This window comes from Sceloporus occidentalis, unplaced genomic scaffold, assembly GCF_023333645.1.
Source record: "Sceloporus occidentalis isolate IW3139 unplaced genomic scaffold, rSceOcc1.0.p SCAF_345, whole genome shotgun sequence".
NCBI classification, from domain to species: Eukaryota; Metazoa; Chordata; class Lepidosauria; order Squamata; family Phrynosomatidae; genus Sceloporus; species Sceloporus occidentalis.
In genome coordinates this window covers 521,706-541,385 of record NW_028317325.1, presented here as the reverse complement: position 1 = coordinate 541,385, position 19,680 = coordinate 521,706, and the positions used below count along the sequence as shown (strand labels likewise).

At 46.2% G+C, this 19,680-nt stretch overlaps 1 protein-coding gene across 1 annotated transcript; it reads left to right on the top strand.

The window, feature by feature from the left end:
• Positions 1-3,294: 3,294 nt before the first annotated feature.
• Positions 3,295-18,125, top strand: LOC149274175 (acetyl-coenzyme A synthetase, cytoplasmic-like). The gene is made up of 19 exons (XM_089505766.1): positions 3,295-3,406; positions 4,203-4,398; positions 7,625-7,716; positions 9,265-9,368; positions 9,680-9,752; positions 10,253-10,328; positions 10,455-10,569; positions 11,157-11,195; positions 12,428-12,565; positions 13,600-13,770; positions 14,073-14,206; positions 14,532-14,664; positions 15,073-15,129; positions 15,513-15,593; positions 16,197-16,305; positions 16,582-16,650; positions 17,351-17,527; positions 17,651-17,725; positions 17,998-18,125. The coding sequence occupies exons 1-19, from the start codon at positions 3,295-3,297 to the stop codon at positions 18,123-18,125; spliced, it is 2,079 nt and encodes a 692-aa protein (XP_089361892.1).
• The last annotated feature ends 1,555 nt before the right edge of the window (positions 18,126-19,680 follow it).

Below are 19,680 nucleotides of genomic sequence, written 5' to 3'. Positions count from 1 at the left end.
ACACACACTTTAACACCATACACATACATACACACAAATACACACAGATACACACACACTTTAACACCATACACATACATACACACAAATACACACAGATACACACACACTTTAACACCATACACATACATACACACAGAGACACACACTTTAACACCATACACACAAATACACACAGATACACACACTAACACCATACACGTACACATACATACACACAAATACACACAGATACACACACTTTAACACCATACACGTACATACACACAAATACACACAGATACACACACTTTAACACCATACACACAAATACACACAGATACACACAGATACACACACTAACACCATACACATACACATACATACACACAAATACACACAGATACACACACTTTAACACCATACACGTACATACACACAAATACACACAGATACACACACTTTAACACCATACACACAAATACACACACACACTTTAACACCATACACATACATACACACAAATACACACAGATACACACACACTTTAACACCATACACATACATACACACAAATACACACAGATACACACACACTTTAACACCATATGCTTTCACGTATTTGCATGCGCAGACACATTCTCTATCTCTCCTGTAGTCATGCGTTTTGTGGCCCCGCTGAGCGCCTTGGTTATAGAATGCCTGGGTCTCATGCACCCGCAGCAATAGCAATGATAATGGGATGTGAATGAAAGGGGGATCTGCCCCTTGGCAGGGTCTCAGGGTAAAACGTCAGTGCATTGGTGATTGGGAATGAGTATTGCGGGGGCAGATTAACCCCGCCGAGGGTGCATAATTTAGTAGTTACACGAATGGCTATACTGCTCGGTATTAAGAACACCCAGATGAGCGAGCGCTCTCCTCTCCTCTCCTCCATTGGCTGGCAGAAGCGGTGAGATGTTCTCAATCTCATGACATCACAAATTATAGCGGCCGCTGACCTCGTGAGTATGAGTGCAGTAAAGGCTGCGGATTGGATGCTGTAATGAATCCAATTGAAGTTCAGAGCTGACGAGGAAGGGTGGCGGGTGCCGGGCGGCAGCATAGATTCTCGATATTCAGATGGAATAACTGCAGAAATGAAACGCGTCGTATTCTTAAAATAACAAAACCGAGCTTCGTCATCACTATTGCCTATGGGTGGGGGGGCCATAGGCAATCAAATTTATGATACAAAGGCCACTGGAGGCAAATAATCAGGTCCGTGGCCCACCAGTGAGACAGAAATAATCTGAGACTGGGAACTGAAAACTCGAGTAGACGATGAACTGGGCAAACTGGTTTGGGCTCGTCTTGGCTCAAGACGAGGAGTGTTAGCCGGAGTGTCCCTCGGCCGCACTTGGCCACTGGGTCAGGTCACGCCAAGCCACATCTGGCTCCCAAACGTCTATGGACAAAAACTGAATCTAAAACGTTTGCAAATATAATTCCCTAAAGAAGGAGATAAAATAAAAAATAACCAGAGAACGATGGGGCAGGTGGATCCAGGCATGGTGGCTGAGCTTCGAGGGGGGGGGGGGCAATCCTCCGATCCCTGGGTATAGGGATCCATGACAAACCTCAGACGGGAGAACTTGCCATAACTTAGCGGATATTTGTAAAGATGCAGTTCTATTAACCCGTTAAGGACAATGGGCGCTCCCTAAACCCATTGAAAACAATACATTTTGAGCCCGTACATATACGGCCTTTGTCATTAAGGGGTTAAACCTGTAATAGAGAGAAGATGTAATCAGCGTCGTCAAACCCAACGCCCTTCAAATGCCCTCTCGGACGACCGGTTTAAATGCCTGAGGTTCTCGATCACTTTAATGGTCTCTTTAAATTCAGAACGCGGCGCCGGTTACAGTAAAATCAATGCGCGTTTCTTTTACGAGGACGGATTTCATTTTCTTAATGGTTTTCAGCCATAAATTTTTGAACGGCCCCCGGGGGCCGGCTTTTAATGCAGAGAGAGATAATTAATGAAATGGCGCTGGAATGATGCCAAAAACCAACATTAGCTTAAATACCAACAAAATGAATATATATTCTTCTTCGGCGAGGCTGCCGGGTACATTACGCAATCCCAACGCCGGCATCCATTACTGTATACAGCGCACGGGGCTGCCCATTGAAATAACGAGCACCCCGCCGAATACGTTTCTTTCCGCAATATCCATGAAAAATAATAAATAAAACGTTACAAACAAAACAAATAAAAAAAACCACAACTCTGCTACACTCTGTTTACAAATAAATAAACCCGGACTGGGCGGAGCCTGGAGAATCCGGTGATTGCCGGGGCTTTTACCAAACATTTACCCCAAAGAAGAGTCCAGACGGCCGCTATTTGCCCCAGAAAGCTTGGGCATTTAACCCTTCAAGTGACAATCACACGTGGAATACGTGGAAGTCACTATGGGGTATTTAGTGCAAGGTGCAGGCCTGCTTACTAGTGGAGTGTTAGCTCCTTGGAACAGCACCCGATCCATAACGCGCTGCAGTTACCGATGCGGTGCAGTTCGCCCTCCAGCCGGCAGAGGGCAGCTGGGAGCAGTCTTGGGGCCGTCTTGGGGCGGGTGTCGGCGGCAGCCGTAGTCCTTCCTGTGCCTTCCGCCCAGCGCAAGGTCCCTCCTGCCTCGGGTCACACCGTGTGGGGGGAGGGGCAGCTCCTGTGCGCAGCAGGTCGCAGCAGTCTCTCCCAGAGGACACTCCGTGACCTGGCATCCCGCGGCTCTCCCCCGGCGCTCCTCCTGCGCCTTTTATTCTTTTTTTTGTCTCTTTTAGCCCCGTTTTAAGCACCGATCAGGCTGGAGTTTCCCCTCTTTGGATTGGTTGACTCCGAGCCCTTTGATGCCCGTGTGTACGGTGCTGTACCTGTAGCTCCTCAGCGTGTCTGGCAGTGGCTGCGATTAACGCAATAACTTCCATCCACTTTTGGCTCCTGAAGCAGGAAATCCCCTTTTTTTTCCTCCCCTCTGCCTTTGAATGGGATTTTTCCGCGTTATATTGGAATAGATCACCCCCCCCCCCCCCCCGATTTCTGGATATGTGAGTTCTGGATCTTTCCGGATCTCTGTTTATTGCACGCGCTCTCTGTTTGTGTTATCGTTAACCCCTTGCATGTCCCTCCCCAGGTGTTGCGTTCTGTGTGACATTTTGTGTCCAGTTGTGTGATGATGTCAGAATGTTGTGATGTCGTCCGAGGTGCTGACGCCGGCTCGGTTTCAGTTCTTCCTCTTTTCTGACTCTTCCAGCTGTCGCGCGGCTGCGATGTCCTCTCCAGATGTTTGCCCTCCTGCCCCAGAGGTCTCGGCGGGCGCTCACATCGATTCTCACGAGAAGTACAAAGAGCTGCACGAGCGGTCGGTGCAGGAACCCAACGGTGAGCGGCTGCGGGCGTCTCGTCTAACGGCCGGTGCCGGCATTTCATTGACCTGCCGCCTCTCCCGAGAGGCGGATCGCGAAGATGAGCGGTGACATAACGCACGCACTGCCACGGGAGAGCCTGGCATTTACTCACTTAAGGTCCCCCATAATTCACCCCTCGGCTGCACTTCAGTGAATAAAGTTAGGACAAGAGGTTAGAATCTAAAATTAGAGGGTCAAAGGCTTTCATGTAATGTAGTGATTTTTACTTTACTGAGAGCGCAGTAGATAAGTGGAACTGTCTCCTAGCAGAAGTGGTAGAGGTTAATACAATAAAGGAATCTGACTCCTCAGTCTAACCGGAGACCGAGGACCGATTAACGTCTGAGCTTTAATATCAGGAAGAACCGGATGAGCCGGATGGTTCTTATCTCCTAATAGAACTTAGTAGCACGGCTGCGGGTTCTCTGGGTGGGCCGCGGGGTTCTCTGGGTGGGCCGCGGGCGCTCTGGGTGGGCCGCGGGCGCTCTGGGTGGACCGCGGGTGCTCTGGGTGGGCCGTGTGGTTCTCTGGGTGGGCCGCAGGTTCTCTGGATGGGCCGCGGGTTCTCTGGGTGGGCAGATTTTGCCACAAAATCTGCTCCTTTAAACGATGGATCTGCAGGCATCTCCTACGGGCCAACGTTGGGAATTTGCGGTCAGACTCGGGATTAAATGTAGAGGGTTTTCTCGGCTCCGAGGCAGCGAGATGAAGTCTTCGTTCCTGGCAAAGGTGATCGCTGATCATCGTTTTCTTTCCTGTTCCTTATGCAGCGTTTTGGGGTGAAATCGCGAATGACTTCTACTGGAGAGTCCCCCCCCCGCAGCCGCTTCTGAGATACAACTTTGACGTAACTAAGGGGAAGATTTTCATCGAGTGGATGAAAGGCGGCGTCACCAACATCTGCTACAACGTCCTGGACAGAATCATCCATGAGAAGAAGCTGGGGGACAAGGTGGCCTTCTACTGGTGAGCATCGCGTTCTTTCATTGTAACAAATAACTTTTACTTGCTTGGTTTGGAGAGATTGTTCTGGTCTGCTGGACCTCTGAAGTTCCGTTCTTGGAAGATCTTCCGTAGGTCTTTACTGATGATGGATTTGTGTTTGTAGGAACTCGGTTGTAGGCCATAACTTCTCGTGCAGGTTCAACAAACATTGGTCACCCTTGGATTCTATGAAATGAAGTCCTTCTTTTGGTTCTAGGTGTTGTAAGTTCCGGTGGGTTACAGAAGCCTGGAATGACTGTAGAACCTGTAGGGTTGAGGAATAACCCAGAAATGGTCATTTTTCTGGGGTATTTCAGCTGTCTCTATTGGTACATCAGACACCAATGATGCCCCTCAAAACTTGCAGTAGCTCAGGTGCCCAAATTGTCCTTTTTTTGGTCGAATCTCCTTTGAAGTCGGACGTCCAGCTCTAGACATTTTGCGGAAAATGGTAGATGCTCCACAACAAGACTTTTTACAGACGTTCTCCCCGCGTGGAGCCTCCTTTTGCTGGTGGGGGCACCAGGACTGCCCCATGAGAATTGTGACAATTGGGAGAAGTGTAGATTGAAAAACAATAATTCCTGTCCAGAAATTGTTTGTGATCTGATGGGACCTTGTCAGGCCTCCTGCTTCAAAGCGGTTGCCTTATTTACATATAAGTTGCCACGTTTGAAACGTTGTGTTTTAGGAATTCTGGTAAAATATTTTGTGTCCATTTTTGTCATTCCTTATTTTAGTGGAGGGTTGCCTGCAAGCAGCGCTTACTCACAGAGCGACATCGTCCTTGAGCGCGCTTGCTTTGCCTCTCTGTTCCCAAACATTCTATTAATCGCCCTAATGGGAACGACTGTGTGTCATCCGCGTGACATCATACATCTGTCATATTCAATCAGCTATCGCTTCCTCAGGCCTTGATGGAGGCCTCTGATTTGATTACCTCGGTCTGCTAGTATGTAATCGCGTTGGGTTTCTGGTGGCGTTCCAGCACGGCCGCCCGTTACACAGACCGAGGCCAATGGGCTTTAAAAAGGGGGACTTCGTTAGGAAAGAGGTGTTATTTAATTTGAGTAGAAATATTGGAAGAGCTCAGAGATCTCAGACTGCAGCAGCCAACAGAAAGAAGATCTTGACATGGTCCAAATGCTAATTGCTTTCTTATTAGAACAGGGGGTCGTAATCTAAAACTAGAGGGTCATAGATATGATGTAAGAACGTTTTGCTCACTGAGAAGGTGGTATATAAAAGGAATGTCCTCCCAGCGGAAGTGGCAGAGGGTAAAACAGAACTTAAACTTGCATGGGGTAGGTATGAAGCTATACAGAATGAAAGAGCAGACCAAGGACTGATTAAGGTCTGAGTCTTTACGTCAGGAACAATGGGCAGACTAGACGGGGGGCCGAATGGGGGCCGATCTGCCATCATATTCTATGTTTCTGAAAGGCATAGTACAGTCGGCCCTCTGACCAAGTCACTGAACCGGATCGATTTTACAATCCTCCTGCCTTAAAGGAACGGCAGCACCTGAAATATGAAATAATGTGGCGTGGTGCTGGAGAGCGTAATACATCATATCCTTCATACACCGGTCCAGCGCGCGCCCCAAATATAATCTGTCTGTGGGGTCCGAGGGCCGCACCGAACGTCGCAGCCACGGATATTCTTTCAGCAGCTCGCGCCCTTGTTCTGTTTTTTTTGCTATTTTTTTTGTTGTCCCAAAACATAAAGTGCAGAACAATCCGGAGCGACCTTGGTTTGGAGGGCAGTCAGGTGTCGGAGTTCTCAGGAATCCCTGTCGGTGCTCGTGGGACCTAAACAATGAGTTTTTGTGTTTGTAAAGAAAACTCAGCTTTCGGCGTCCTCCACGAAGAGCCCCGAGTGTCCTGTAATTCTCTACGTCTGTCGCGTTCCGGCTGATAGTGGGCAAAATGCCTAGAAAGGTAACCTGAAGTTTTCTCCAGGTGTTTACCAAACCGGCCAAGTAAATGTTTACATCGCATCTTCCCGTTTACGTTTATTCCGGTCTAGCCCGTTATGGCCCTTTTATGTCTAAAAACATAGAACGTTCTGTAAAGTAAACATCTGGAGAAAAGTAACTTTATGTTTACGGCGCACAGACGTGTTTACACATCTCAGCTAATAAAATATTCCCCCGGGGTATTCCAGCCATCGTATGTCTCTTTATGCGTAGTCTCATCGTATGTCTCTTCGTGCGTAGTCTCGTCGGACGTCTCTTCATGCGTAGTCTCATCGGACGTCTCTTCGTGCGTAGTCTCATCGTATGTCTCTTCATACGTAGTCTCATCGGACGTCTCTTCGTGCGTAGTCTCGTCGTACGTCTCTTCATGCGTAGTCTCATCGTACGTCTCTTCGTGCGTAGTCTCATCGGACGTCTCTTCGTGCGTAGTCTCGTCGTACGTCTCTTCGTGCGTAGTCTCGTCGGACGTCTCTTCGTGCGTAGTCTCGTCGTACGTCTCTTCATGCGTAGTCTCGTCGTACGTCTCTTCGTGCGTAGTCTCGTCGTACGTCTCTTCATGCGTAGTCTCGTCGTACGTCTCTTCGTGCGTAGTCTCTTCGTACGTCTCTTCATGCATAGTTGGGAAGTCCTTTTAAATTGCCCTTGTGCCTTTTTTTTAAATGCATGGGGGGTTTCTGCATAAGGAATTACCCCTTCTCTTGCCCCAGCTATTCTTCACGCAAACACGTCTCCCTGTGTGTTATATACTGGCGTTATATACGGACTCCAGGGTTCGGGATCTGTTCAGACCGCTGTGCACATGCGCGGAAAGCCCTGCCATTGACTTCAGTGGGAATTCTTGAAGCAGCCAATCAGTGGCAAGGATTGTTGGACCACAGAGGAGAAGGGGAGCTCCGTTTTGAAGACTTTATATTAAAGTACTAACAGAGTACGTTCTTCTTCAGTGGGGCTGTCGGGGGCATTAAACGGCCCCTTTAACGTAATGTCGTTCCTCCTTCATTCATTGGATCGTTTGGGGGGGATGGCGTAATGAATGGGTTAATACGCTGCCGTCACATTGTACCCCAACGCTTCCGTGACCGACGCCATCGCCTGAAAAGAGCCAGCGGCAAGAAAAAAAGAATAAACGCGAAGAAAACGTGGATTTTTAATCTAAAGGAACCTCTCGGGCTTTGAATGGAAACGGACCGAGCCGCCTCTACGGCTTTAAACCTTTTCTTTTTGTTGTAGGGAGGGCAACGAACCTGGAGAATCCACGTCCGTCACCTACTCCCAACTCCTGAAGAAGGTCTGCCGGTTTGCGAATGTCCTGCGAAGCCAAGGTAAAGGACACGACCGTCGCTCGAAGGAGGACGGATAGGGAGAAGGGTTCAGCTCGATGGGCATCTCAACCTAAATCACGAACTAACCCGATAGTAGATCACACGCAGAGCTGGCCTTAGGCGTTGTGGCGCCCTGTGCGGACTACTCCTCTGGCGCCCCCCCCTCACTACCCCCCCTCTCTGCCCCTTCAAACTACCCCCCCATGCCCCTTCAAACTACCGCCCCTCAAACTACCCCTTCCCGTCTGCCCCTTCAAACTACACCCCCCCCTCTGCCCCTTCAAACTACACCTCTGCCCCTTCAAACTACACCTCTGCCCCTTCAAACTACACCTCTGCCCCTTCAAACTACACCTCTGCCCCTTCAAACTACACCCCCCCCCCACCTTGTTGCCGGAGTCCTGCGGTGAGAGCGGGAGGCATCGTCTTCTCGCTCTGCCGCGGTGCCGGCATTTCATGTTGAGAGCCGGAATAGTCCGGCGCTCAACATGAGATGCCGGCACAGCGACGGAGTCACGGAGAGTAAGGGGCGCCGAGCGGTTGCCGAGAACTTCACGAGCAACCGCTCGGCGCCCCTGACCGGGACTTAGATTTAAGCATCGTTTTTTTTTTTTTTAAACTTTATTTAACATGAATGATGTTAAATAAAGTTTTAAAAAAAACACAAAAAAAACCCCGATGCTTTAATCTAAGTCCCGGTCAGGCGCCCCTGCAACCATGGCGCCCCGTGCGGTCGCACAGGTCGCACACCCCTAAGGCCGGCCCTGATCACACGATCAGATCACCTATCGCTGTATTAATAGCTACCGATATTCCGGCTCAATGCCTTTGGCTGCAGGCCCAGGTCAGGGATTTTTGTCATGAGGTCTTCAGGAAAAGTTGACTTTATTGATATTTATATAAAGCTTCTTCCCCTGGGGATATCCACATAAAATGAAATTTACCAAACTCCACTGTATTCGTAATTTTATTGAGGGTACGGGGAGAGTTTATAGAACGTTAACATCGAAGGAGAAGAGACCCCCGCTCTCGTGAGCTTACAATCTATATTTTTCGTTTGGTTTTCACGTATTTGCCGGTATATAATATAATATAATGTATATAATGTATATAATATATAATGTATATAATATAATATAATGTATATAATATATATAATATATAATGTATATAATATAATATAATGTATATAATGTATATAATGTGTGTGCGTTTAGCTTCTGTATGCACTGGCCTTGGAAATCTCCTCTCCCCAGCCCTCTGTTGCAGTTCTTTCTAATAGATCTGTGAAGCGAGGGGGTCTGTACAGCTGGGGAGAAGTCTGAGGGAATCGTAAGGAGAGTTACGGTTAGAGGTGAACCCCAAATAAATACGTGATGTCAGGGAGGAGTGCGGGGTGATGCGTTGGTGAGAAGGCTTAGGAGGCGTCTGATGGAGGAGGGGTAAAGATGGATCATTTGATGCTGGAAAAGTGGGTTCAGCAAGTAAACGATGGGGTCCTCATTCCCAGTCGCTGATGCGTATCCCGAATTGTCCCTTGTGTTCCAGGAGTCACGAAGGGCGACCGCGTGTCCATCTATATGCCCATGGTGATCGAGCTGGTAGTGGCTATGCTGGCTTGCGCCAGGATCGGAGCTATCCATTCCATAGTGGTAAGACGTCATCCTTCAACTAATTCTATACAAAGCGCAGCTTATGATGTCATCGGATGTTTTAATGTCCTTCCTTGGACCAAAATGTGCATAATGTAGCTGGAGGACTGTGGGGTGATTATCGCATTGGGTTGTTAATAAAAGCAGTACTTGGCCCTCGCTGTACGTTTCTTCTGGCAGGTCTCACGATGGTTTGAGTTGGGATGCCGAGGGATATCCCCCAGCCAGTAATAACGTCTTCCTAGATCTGCCTTTTGAGTCTGGGTTCGTTGCCGCACGCTGTAGTCTGACGTTGTGTCTTCTGCTGTCAGTTTGCAGGCTTCTCTGCCGAGTCTCTGTGTGAACGGATCCTGGACTCCAACTGCTCGCTCCTCATCACGGCAGGTAACGCTCGTCTCCTTCAGACACGAAGCTTTTTGCTAATTTAATGGGTTTCCCTGATCATCGATCAGGGGCGTCCAACCTGCGACCCTCCAGCTGCTGCAGGACTACATCTCCCATAATGCTCTTATGCTCAGCTAAGGGGCTGGCTGAGGAGCATGGGAGATGTAGTCCTGCAGCAGCTGGAGGGCAGCAGGTTGGACACCCCTGTCAAACAACAAGACGAAGTCTTTTCAATTTATGGCAACAGCCAATCACCATCTGCTTGTGAGTCACGTGACGATTGAGCATTCCCTACAAAAATATGAATGAAACAAACGTTTATCTGATTAAACTATTGTTCCTGAGGAGGTTTTAGTATTTCTTTAACGTTTTTTGACGCGGCAGTTTGTTTGTTTTGGGTTCTGTTGCCCGTTTCGTCCTGGGAAGCCGGTGGCATCTGACCGGTGCTCCTCACGCAAGCAGCGGATAATTCTCTGCCTTCCTTTATTTTTTTTTTGTAGATGGCTTTTTCCGCGGAGACAAGCTGATTAACTTGAAGCAGATTGCCGACGAAGCTCTCAAGAAATGCGCAGAGAAGTAAGTGGCCAAAAATGTAAAGCGCGGACATAACGGAGCTGAAGATTAAGACGACTCTTGGCATCTGGTGCTCTCGCTGCGCTGCTGGCCTCCGGCGTTAATCCGGCCGTCCTGTTACCCTTGTAGGAATTATCACGTGGAGAGATGCATTGTGCTGAAGCACTTGGGAAGAGATGAAGTAACGTGCGACGGAATGAAGAAAACGTCGCCCCCCTGCAAGAGGCTGTGTGCGGATGTGCAGGTAAAAAGGGGGGGGGGATCCTCTACCTCAAAAAGGCTTACGTTGGGTTCATGAAATGATGTCATCAAATTCACATTTTCCTTTTGTATTCCTAACTGTATCCGTATAACTGAAGTCAGCGGCTTAGCCTCTCGTACCGGATTAACCCTTTATGCCAAAACAGGGTTCTCCTTACCATCCGCAAGCCATGGGTGACTTAGCACAAGAAGCATTTCATTGACCAAGACCCCCAGGGTCCGTCTCCTGATCCAATGTATGCTATTTCCCGTTAAAAACACATCAGTTTAGTGTTAATTATTGGATTAAATGGAAGTTTCCCGTATAATTCAGTGAATTCATAATCCATAGGGTGCCTGACGTCACGATTCCGCATTTTCCTCCGTCACGGCACATGGGATGTGACCTCGGTACAAGCACTCAATAGTCCTTCGAAAATTGTGTAATAATTCATTTTAATCCCGTTTCTCGGTCCTAATAAAATGGATCGTTTCACGCCAGGAAGCTGATTTTGGGGGTAGGCATGTAAAATGAGTTTTTTTTTTTTCCTTTTTGGTCTGAACGCATCTGTGTGTCTGGGTTTTTAACAGGGAAAAAAGCAAGAAAAAGCAAAGAGAAATCCCACGCAGGTATTACCTCCCCGCTGTCCTCTTTCTAATCTGTGGTGTCTAACTAACTGCACAGCGACTGACTGTCTGTCTGTCTACGTCCGGCGTGTGTCTATAACGGGGGGAATGTCGGCGTGGTTTTCTTTAAATATTATTCTTTATTATTCTACACTTACCGGATCGCAGCGCGGCACAAATTCTTCCGTCAGATGCCTTGAGTCTTGGTGGACATGCGTTGGAAAGTACGATCGTTTTTGTGTGATGTCACACACCCCGTTTTCATTTCCTCACATACCGTCGTTATTATTTATTGTCTGAATTTGGGGGAAAAAAGTGCTGTCCTACGCAAAACTCCCATTTATCCCCACGAGCAGGGCCGGCCCGACAATGGAGCCGAGTGGGGCAACCTTTGCCGCCCCAAGCCCTTTTTTTTTTTTTAAAGCGAAAGAGAGAAAGGGGCGCCGAGTGGTTTTCGCTTACCAAGCTGTCAGTACGCGCTCGGCGCCCCTCTCTCTCTCTCTGCGGCGAGTCTTCCTGTTCGGTCTCGGTGCCGGCTTGTAATGCTGAGGGCCGGCGCTCAGCATTACAAGCCGGCACCGAGACCGAACAGGGAGACTCGCCGCAGGACTGCTGAAAGGTAAGTACAAGGGGGGGGGGGGGGGCGGCAGGGACGGAGGGAGAGGAAAGGTAGATAATGGGGGGGGGTGGCAGGGACGGAGGGAGAGGAAGGGTAGATAAGGGAGGGGGGCAGCATTTTAAAATTCGCCCCAGGCGGCATTTTGCCTTGGGCCGGCCCTGCCCACGAGTGAAACGTGAGTATCGAAAGGATCATTTTCGGAATGTGGAACTGTTTGGGTTCCCCTTGGCCGGTGAACGTAGTCTTGTCTGGTGGCGGTTTGGGTTTATCATCAAACTGGAATATTTCCAGTAGCAGTCCGGATTTCAATTATTGGTAAATTGTTACAATGAGTGACTTCGTTACTAAGCATTTAGGACATTAAGAAGTTAATACCTCTCTAATTTTCTTAAGACTTAAAAGTCTTCTCTGAACACCGATGATGAGGCATCTGTGGGGCAGGAGGGGCTGCTGAGCCCTAAGATTAGGTCGAAACCCAGTAAATACCGTTAAAAAACGGCTGAATGTGAAGGCAGACAAAACCGTGGTGTAATTGTTACTCTGTGTTACTCTGTGTTACTCTATGGGCTGGCTAAGCCATTAAAAGCGATCAAAATGTTATCTTCTCTTTCTGCAGACGTCATGGAACCCATCCAGGGACCTTTGGTGGCACGACCTGGTGAAGGATGCCAGCACGGAGTGCGAGCCTGAGTGGTGCGACGCCGAGGATGAACTTTTCATTCTTTACACCAGCGGTTCTACTGGGAAGCCCAAGGTAACCGAAACTCACCGAAACGATCAGTCATTCAGTCAATAATTATTTGAATGACTTCAGAGAGGTTGATGATGTAATCTGTTTTCTTTTTCAAACAACATTGTAAAAAATATCTGTTATAAAGAAAAATACATTTAAATGTCATGTTTTTAATGAATGTTTTCTTGTGTGCAAGCTGCCTACCCCGAATTAGTGATTTTCGTGCTGTAGGTACCATGAGAAAACGTCTTGGAACAGTCCGATATTGTTATAAATAATTAATAGTCATGATATTTTGTGCTTTTATGAAAGAAACAAAGCTGTGTGAAAGGTCAGCGGCTTTTATTAATAAATAAATTAATATTTTATATTATATATTATATTATATATTAATGGCGTACGTCTGGGGTATTATTGATTTTCAGTAGTTTGAGCTCAGAATAAACTTGAAGGAAAGTCCCGATGCAGCTTGTTGGGGTTTAGCATCTGCTTCGTGGGAAGTCATTGATGGAGATGCCCGTTGAATTCACCGCCGAGCTTTATTTATCCTCCGGGAGTTGTCCAGGATTGTTGTCGTCGTTCTTGCCAGCATCGCCTTTAGTGGACGATGTACTAAATGGTCACAGGAGGACAGTCCAGTCTCAAAAATGTGTTATATACTTTTTTTAATTCAATTCGGAGTGAATCGTACATCAGATCCAGTGGATTTTACAACTGGAAACCAGCGTGTGTTCGTATGGGAGTTAGAAAAGTAAATCCATGTCATTTTCCTCCTGCCCCTTCTGTAAAGGCAGGCAGCATACTTAAGTATGCTCAGTAACGCATGATAGCTCCCTTTATGGTTTGAGCTATCATTGAAAGAAATGTGAGTTGAACTTGCAAACCTTAAAACAAGATCTCAATTCTATTTTTGTTCTAATTCTTCCTTAGTGAATAGGCCGGACACTGACTACTGCAGGTTGTTACCCTTAAGTCTGTGGAGTACCGTCGCTTTCTGCTCATTGAGGTGTCCCTGCGCGGGTCGTTCTCATTAACCCCTATTTGCTCTTTTACAGGGAGTCGTTCACACGGTAGGAGGATACATGATATTCACAGCCACCACTTTTAAGTATGTGTTTGATTATCATGGGGATGACGTGTACTGGTGCACGGCTGACATCGGCTGGATCACAGGACACTCGTACCTCACCTATGGACCGCTGGCCAACGGAGCAACCAGTGTTTTAGTAAGTTTTACGGACTCCGCATTAGGCCTACGTTGGGATGGGGATTCACTGATAGCATCCCTTCGGCAAATGTGAAGGAAAGATCTTCCCTGCCGACGATTCGAACAAACAAGTCGTCTGTCGGGTCTTACAAAATAAGAAAATGGCAAACACTGAAATCGTAGCCGCCAGCCAGACCCAATCCCAATGCTGTAAAAAGAAAGATTTAGGTTAAGGGAAAGACGAATGCTCTTTTGAGAGATCCAAGAGAAGAAGCTCTCGGAGTATGGACTTTGATGACCCAGCGCCTCTTATTTTTCCAGTTTGAAGGTCTTCCCATCTACCCAGACATTTCCAGGATGTGGCAGATCATCGATAAGTATAACGTGAGCAAATTCTACACGGCCCCCACCGCCATCCGCCTGCTGATGAAATACGGGGAGGAACCGGTCAAAAGGTACTTGGTGGACGGAGCCACATCGTGCTGTCAATAAGAGAATCTTTCACATTTTCCACTCTGTTCTAGAACTTTCCCTATCACTTAAAGCAAAGGATTGTAAAAAATCCAGAATACTCCTAATTAATGCATTCTTATTAAATGTAATCAAAATGTTTCATAGAATTGTTTTAATAAACACATCCTTATGTTCTATATTTATTTATTTGAAAGTGGAGATACAATGTTGCGTATTGGAAAGACTGGAGCTGCAAATGTAAACAGGTGGAGATACTTGTGATGTATAGACATAGAAGCGATGACCCCCGTGGGTTCTCTTTGGCAGGCATAGCAGAAAGTCCCTGAAGATATTAGGAACAGTCGGCGAGCCGATTAATCCTGAAGCCTGGCTCTGGTATTACAACGTCGTGGGAGAGAAGAGATGTCCGATTGTGGATACGTTTTGGCAAACGGAGACGGTAAGTAGTAGCTTGTAGTGGGCAGGTGAGAGGGGAAAGCTGTAAGAAGCAGTCGTTATATTAGGTACAATTAAGTGTTGTAGGAAACAGTAAGACAGGGTGTCAAATGGACAATGTGACGGTTTAGGCAGGAGAACACGACCACGGTCTACAGTGCAGCAGACAGAGGGCGCATGGTGACAGAGAGGCCATGGGGATGCGCCGTGAGCCAAGAGGGGGCAGGAGGATGCAAGAGGGGGCAGGAGGATGCAAGAGGGGGCAGGAGGATGCAAGAGGGGGCAGGAGGAGGCAGAGAGGGCCGGGGCACATCCTATGAAAAAGAGAATTAGAGGGAGCCCTTTTTTTTTTTTTTTTTAAATAGAAAATTGTAATTTCTGCAAACATGTTTTTCTCTGTTCTTATGTGCAGGGAGGTCACGTCTTGACTCCTCTCCCAGGAGCCACAGTCACCAAGCCGGGGTCAGCTGTAAGCTCTAATATGCTACATTTAACTAAACTCACATATCGCATCATACAGAAGGCTTTCCCCCCTCTTACCCACCGCATGTGCATAGGCATTGAGACTGGCAGCGTCTGTGCCATGTAAGATCCATGCCAGCCTCGGCCTTAGTTTGTGTATTTTTTTACTTATATACGTTAAAAATATTGCATTAAATGTGCGTACGTGTTGTGTTATTTATGTAACACGCCAAATGGCCGTTTTATGATAAACGTAACTGAAGATTTTCACTTTATTATCTGCAGCTGAAAGGTGATTTATATCCCAGCGTACATCCAACTTCCACACTGGCTGCTCGTTTAATGTTTTATAACATAACGCATCTTTATGTCTCCTTTTATTTTATCAAGACGTTCCCGTTTTTCGGTGTTGTGCCTGCTATTCTCAACGAGTCCGGGGAAGAGCTGGAGGGAGAAGCCGAAGGATATTTGGTAAGGATGGGAAACCAATTCGTTATTCTGGTCTTGATAACGATTGGGGCATCACGATATATACAATATATGTTCCGATGTGTTCATAGTGGTACATAAAGCTTCTTATAGCTTATTAGCAATCTTCCAGCATGCCCGGTGCGTGCGAGTCCATGAGGAATGATGATTAAACAGCAAAAACTACGAGGTCCGACTGAGATCTATGCTGTTTTTGCGTAATTAATGATAATATGAGATGCATGTTGGGTGTTCATTGTAAACCTCAGTATCAAAGGAGCGTGCCTTGCCGATACACCCATATTAGTTATTTTTTTAAGTCTGTGCCCGTTTCTTTCCTCTGTTCCACATTTTCCCCTGCCTCTGCCTTATGTGTCTCGATATCACGTTAGTCATTATAATTCAAGAAATCCTGCTGCATGCAATGTGTAATATACACCATATGACCAAAAGTACGTGGCCGTCTGACCATCGCGCCTATGTGCTTGGTTTTATGCACCTGCTAGGAATGGATGTGGCTGAAACACCCACATGCGTTCGGTCATATAGCGTATGTATAGATCTATATGTGCCATAAAACACACCTATATACCCCTTATCTTGCAGGTTTTCAAACAGCCCTGGCCAGCAATTATGCGCACGGTGTATGGGAATCGCCAGCGGTTTGAAACCACCTACTTCAAGAAGTTCCCTGGATATTATGTAACAGGAGACGGTAAACTCATTACTTTCCAGCGGTAAAGGGACATAAAATAAATAGTTATGAGCATTTTAACTTAACAAGTTTATTAAGTATGTTTTGCGAACATTATTTCCTTGAGCCTTGGTAGCTGATTAAATCCAGGCCCGTCTCCACTAGAACATAGAATGACTTTCATACACAGTTCAATTAAAACGTTTACTTGCCCGACGCGTATGGAAGTAGAATTCCTGTCGATTGACGGCGTGTACTTAAGTCTTCATAAAGCCAGCTAAGATGACTTATCTTCAGGTTGTAGGAGGGACAAGGATGGATACTACTGGATCACCGGCCGCATCGATGACATGCTTAATGTTTCCGGTAAGTCCCCTTCCGGGTAATGTTATTACCGTATTTGCTCGATTATAAGACGACCCCCCCCCCCCCAAATCTGAATATTAATTATAAAAAAAAAAAAATAAAAAAAAGCCTGAATATAAGACGACCCTATAGGGGAAAAAAGTTTTACCAGTAAATGTTAATTCATGTAAACTATTTTTTTTTTTTAAAATAAAAGCTATGATTGAGAAAAATATTTATTTTGTTTCCTTTTATTTTCCAACCTGCCCCCCCAGTTATGCACAACTGCCCCAGAAATGCCTTATACCCCCTATATGCCACTGTGCCCCATGATATGCCTTTTAACCCTCTAAATGCCACTGTGCTCCATGATGCCTTTTGACCCCCTATGTGCCACTCTGCCTCCACAAATGCCTTATACCTCTATATGCTACTCTGATATTTAGGGGTTAAATGGCATATAGGGAGGTATAAGGCATTTCAGGAGGCAGAGTGGCGTATAGAGGGTTAAAAGGCATTTCTGTGCGGCACTGATGTCACCTGAATGCAGCGAGAGCATGTAATGGGGGGGGGGGTAGTGGAACGTGCCCCCCCTTGCGGACACCATCTCTGTCTCACAAAGTAGTTCAGTGTGAGCATAACATTGCCCTTTGTTGTTTTGGGCGTAATTAGATAGATTTGTTATCTCTGTCTTCAGTTTCTGATTTCTCCCCGATCGCAGGCCATTTGTTGAGCACGGCCGAAGTGGAGTCGGCGCTCGTTGAGCACGCCTCGGTGGCAGAGGCGGCAGTAGTAAGCCATCCTCATCCCGTCAAAGGGGAATGTCTATATTGTTTCGTGACGTTACGGGACGGACACGAGTTCACAAAAACGCTGACTGACCAACTCAAGATACTAGGTAATTATTTCACCATCTGGTGCCCGTCTGAAATAAAATCCGTAGAGCAAAGCGGTCACCGGCAGAACCCCGAACCCCGCAGTGCGGACCGTATTACATTACTCGTTGTGTTTTATTCTCCAGTAAGGGAGAAGATTGGACCCATTGCCACTCCAGATTATATCCAAAACGCTCCTGGTCTTCCAAAAACACGATCAGGTAAGAGCTAAGGTTTTATTCTCTTCTTTTGGCAATAGACTGGAATAGCAGCGACGAGGACCTCTGCCGTGCAGGCCCTTTATGTGATGCATCAATAATATCCGTGGCCTAAATCTTTCAGCACATCAAGAACCCACAGTTTAGTCAATAAAACCCCATACGTTCTCCGTGTTTGCACAGCGACATTCATCATTTATATCACATCAGCGGTGTACGTAAGGCGGCGTTCTTCACCCTGTGCGTTTTTTTTTTTTTTTCCCTTGTCATTGCAGGTAAAATCATGAGACGGGTATTAAGAAAAATTGCCAAGAACGACCACGACTTGGGTGATATTTCTACCCTTGCAGATACATCAGTCATACATCAACTATTTGAGAACAGATGCCAGATCGTGGACTAGAGCCCAACGCCGGCAACGGTAAACAGAACGCCGCGTTAACCCAACAGCGGAAACATTAAGCCATATACTTCGTAATAAGGGATATTGTGTGTTATTTGTTACAATTATGCCTGTCGTGTCTTGTGACTGCTATGGTGTCCTGTTGTGTCTCATCAAGTTATGAATTTGCTGTCTAGAAAAGCGACACAGGTATAAATCGGGTATATAAAAGATGATAATGCTAATATTGGGGTATTCACTAATGCTTCTAAAGGACAACTTGGCCTTTCCATTGGTGGGTTTTATTCAAAGCTAATCAACTTGGAGGCAACTCACAGAAACTTGGCCATGGAGACTTACTTACTGAAATCTACACGAGCGAGTTGGAGATTAGATCTAAATTTATTACCAAAACCCTACCTTTAGCCCATGTTAAGCAGAGTCTTCCGCAGACTGTGTATCCTTTCTCTAGCAAATGCCCTCGATGTAACTGGAAGTATATCTTAGTAGATAAACTTTTATTTTAATGTTTCTAATAGCATTGTAACAAATATGTTGCCAGGAGGAGGTTAATTTACTGTATTTTGTGTAAAAAAAAAACCAAAAACACTCCAAACTTTTCAAAATGAAAAATATATACGCAAACGGATTGGATATTTGAATCTGGTGTTTTATCTCAGTCTTTTACGCTAAACAATGGCATCTACCTCCAGCTCCTCGGTTTTATTTATCTGGCCGGGACCCCGGAGGACTGCATACTACTGAACTGTTCAGATTGTCTTGTTTTGTTAATAGAACCAGGAAAGAAAAAAAAATACCTATCCAGAAGCTATGAAGATAAACGAAGCTGTACGACTTAAGGGCATTATTCCTATAAAGCAGTCAGTGGGCAGAAAATACACACAGAGAGTACCGCTCCAAAGTTTGTGATTACTTTGTGTTCCAATGGCACGTTGTGTCCGCTGATCCAAGTTTCAGCTCAAAAGGTTAATTAATTGCAATTATGTTACAGCGAGGAATTTCAGAAACAGTGAAGTGACCCCAAACTTCTAAACAGTAGTGAGAGTGTATATAAGAGTCCTAGGATCGTAAGATATCTTTTAAATACAGCAAGACCAGCAGCTCTTAAATTATGACCTGTAAACTGTATAGAAGTATAATACAAAAGGCCCTGTATTCTATATGCAACCAGAGACCTACTGATGAAACAAGAGCATCAAGAGGTTTCCTGTAGCCTCTTGCAAGCTGGCCTTAATATTTAACAAGAGACGGACCGGCACCATTTGTCCCTTAAGGATAGTTAATTGTTCTAACACTCTTCTAGAATGAAGCACTGCCTCTTAATAAGACAACCATCCTTCAGGGACTATTGGTACGGCCATTTTGGATAGAGGTAGAAGGGTTGAATTTGAGGGGTATTTTTCCAACCTAAATTACCGACTACCCCAAAAATAGGTAACTACTTTTTTTCCCTTTTTTTAAAAACAGTTCTATGTAAAACACTCTAATTGTACGTTGTTAAAACGGAACATGTCAGCGGATATGTGTCTATTACTAGCGTTCTAGGTACTCTCAT

Excerpts from the sequence above, each read along its gene's own strand:
- LOC149274175 (XM_089505766.1), top strand. The coding sequence starts at position 3,295 with ATGTCCTCTCCAGATGTTTGCCCTCCTGCCCCAGAGGTCTCGGCGGGC. Across the intron at positions 9,369-9,679 it reads GAGCTATCCATTCCATAGTG|TTTGCAGGCTTCTCTGCCGA; the intron begins GTAAGACGTCAT and ends TTCTGCTGTCAG. Across the intron at positions 14,665-15,072 it reads CGTTTTGGCAAACGGAGACG|GGAGGTCACGTCTTGACTCC; the intron begins GTAAGTAGTAGC and ends TCTTATGTGCAG.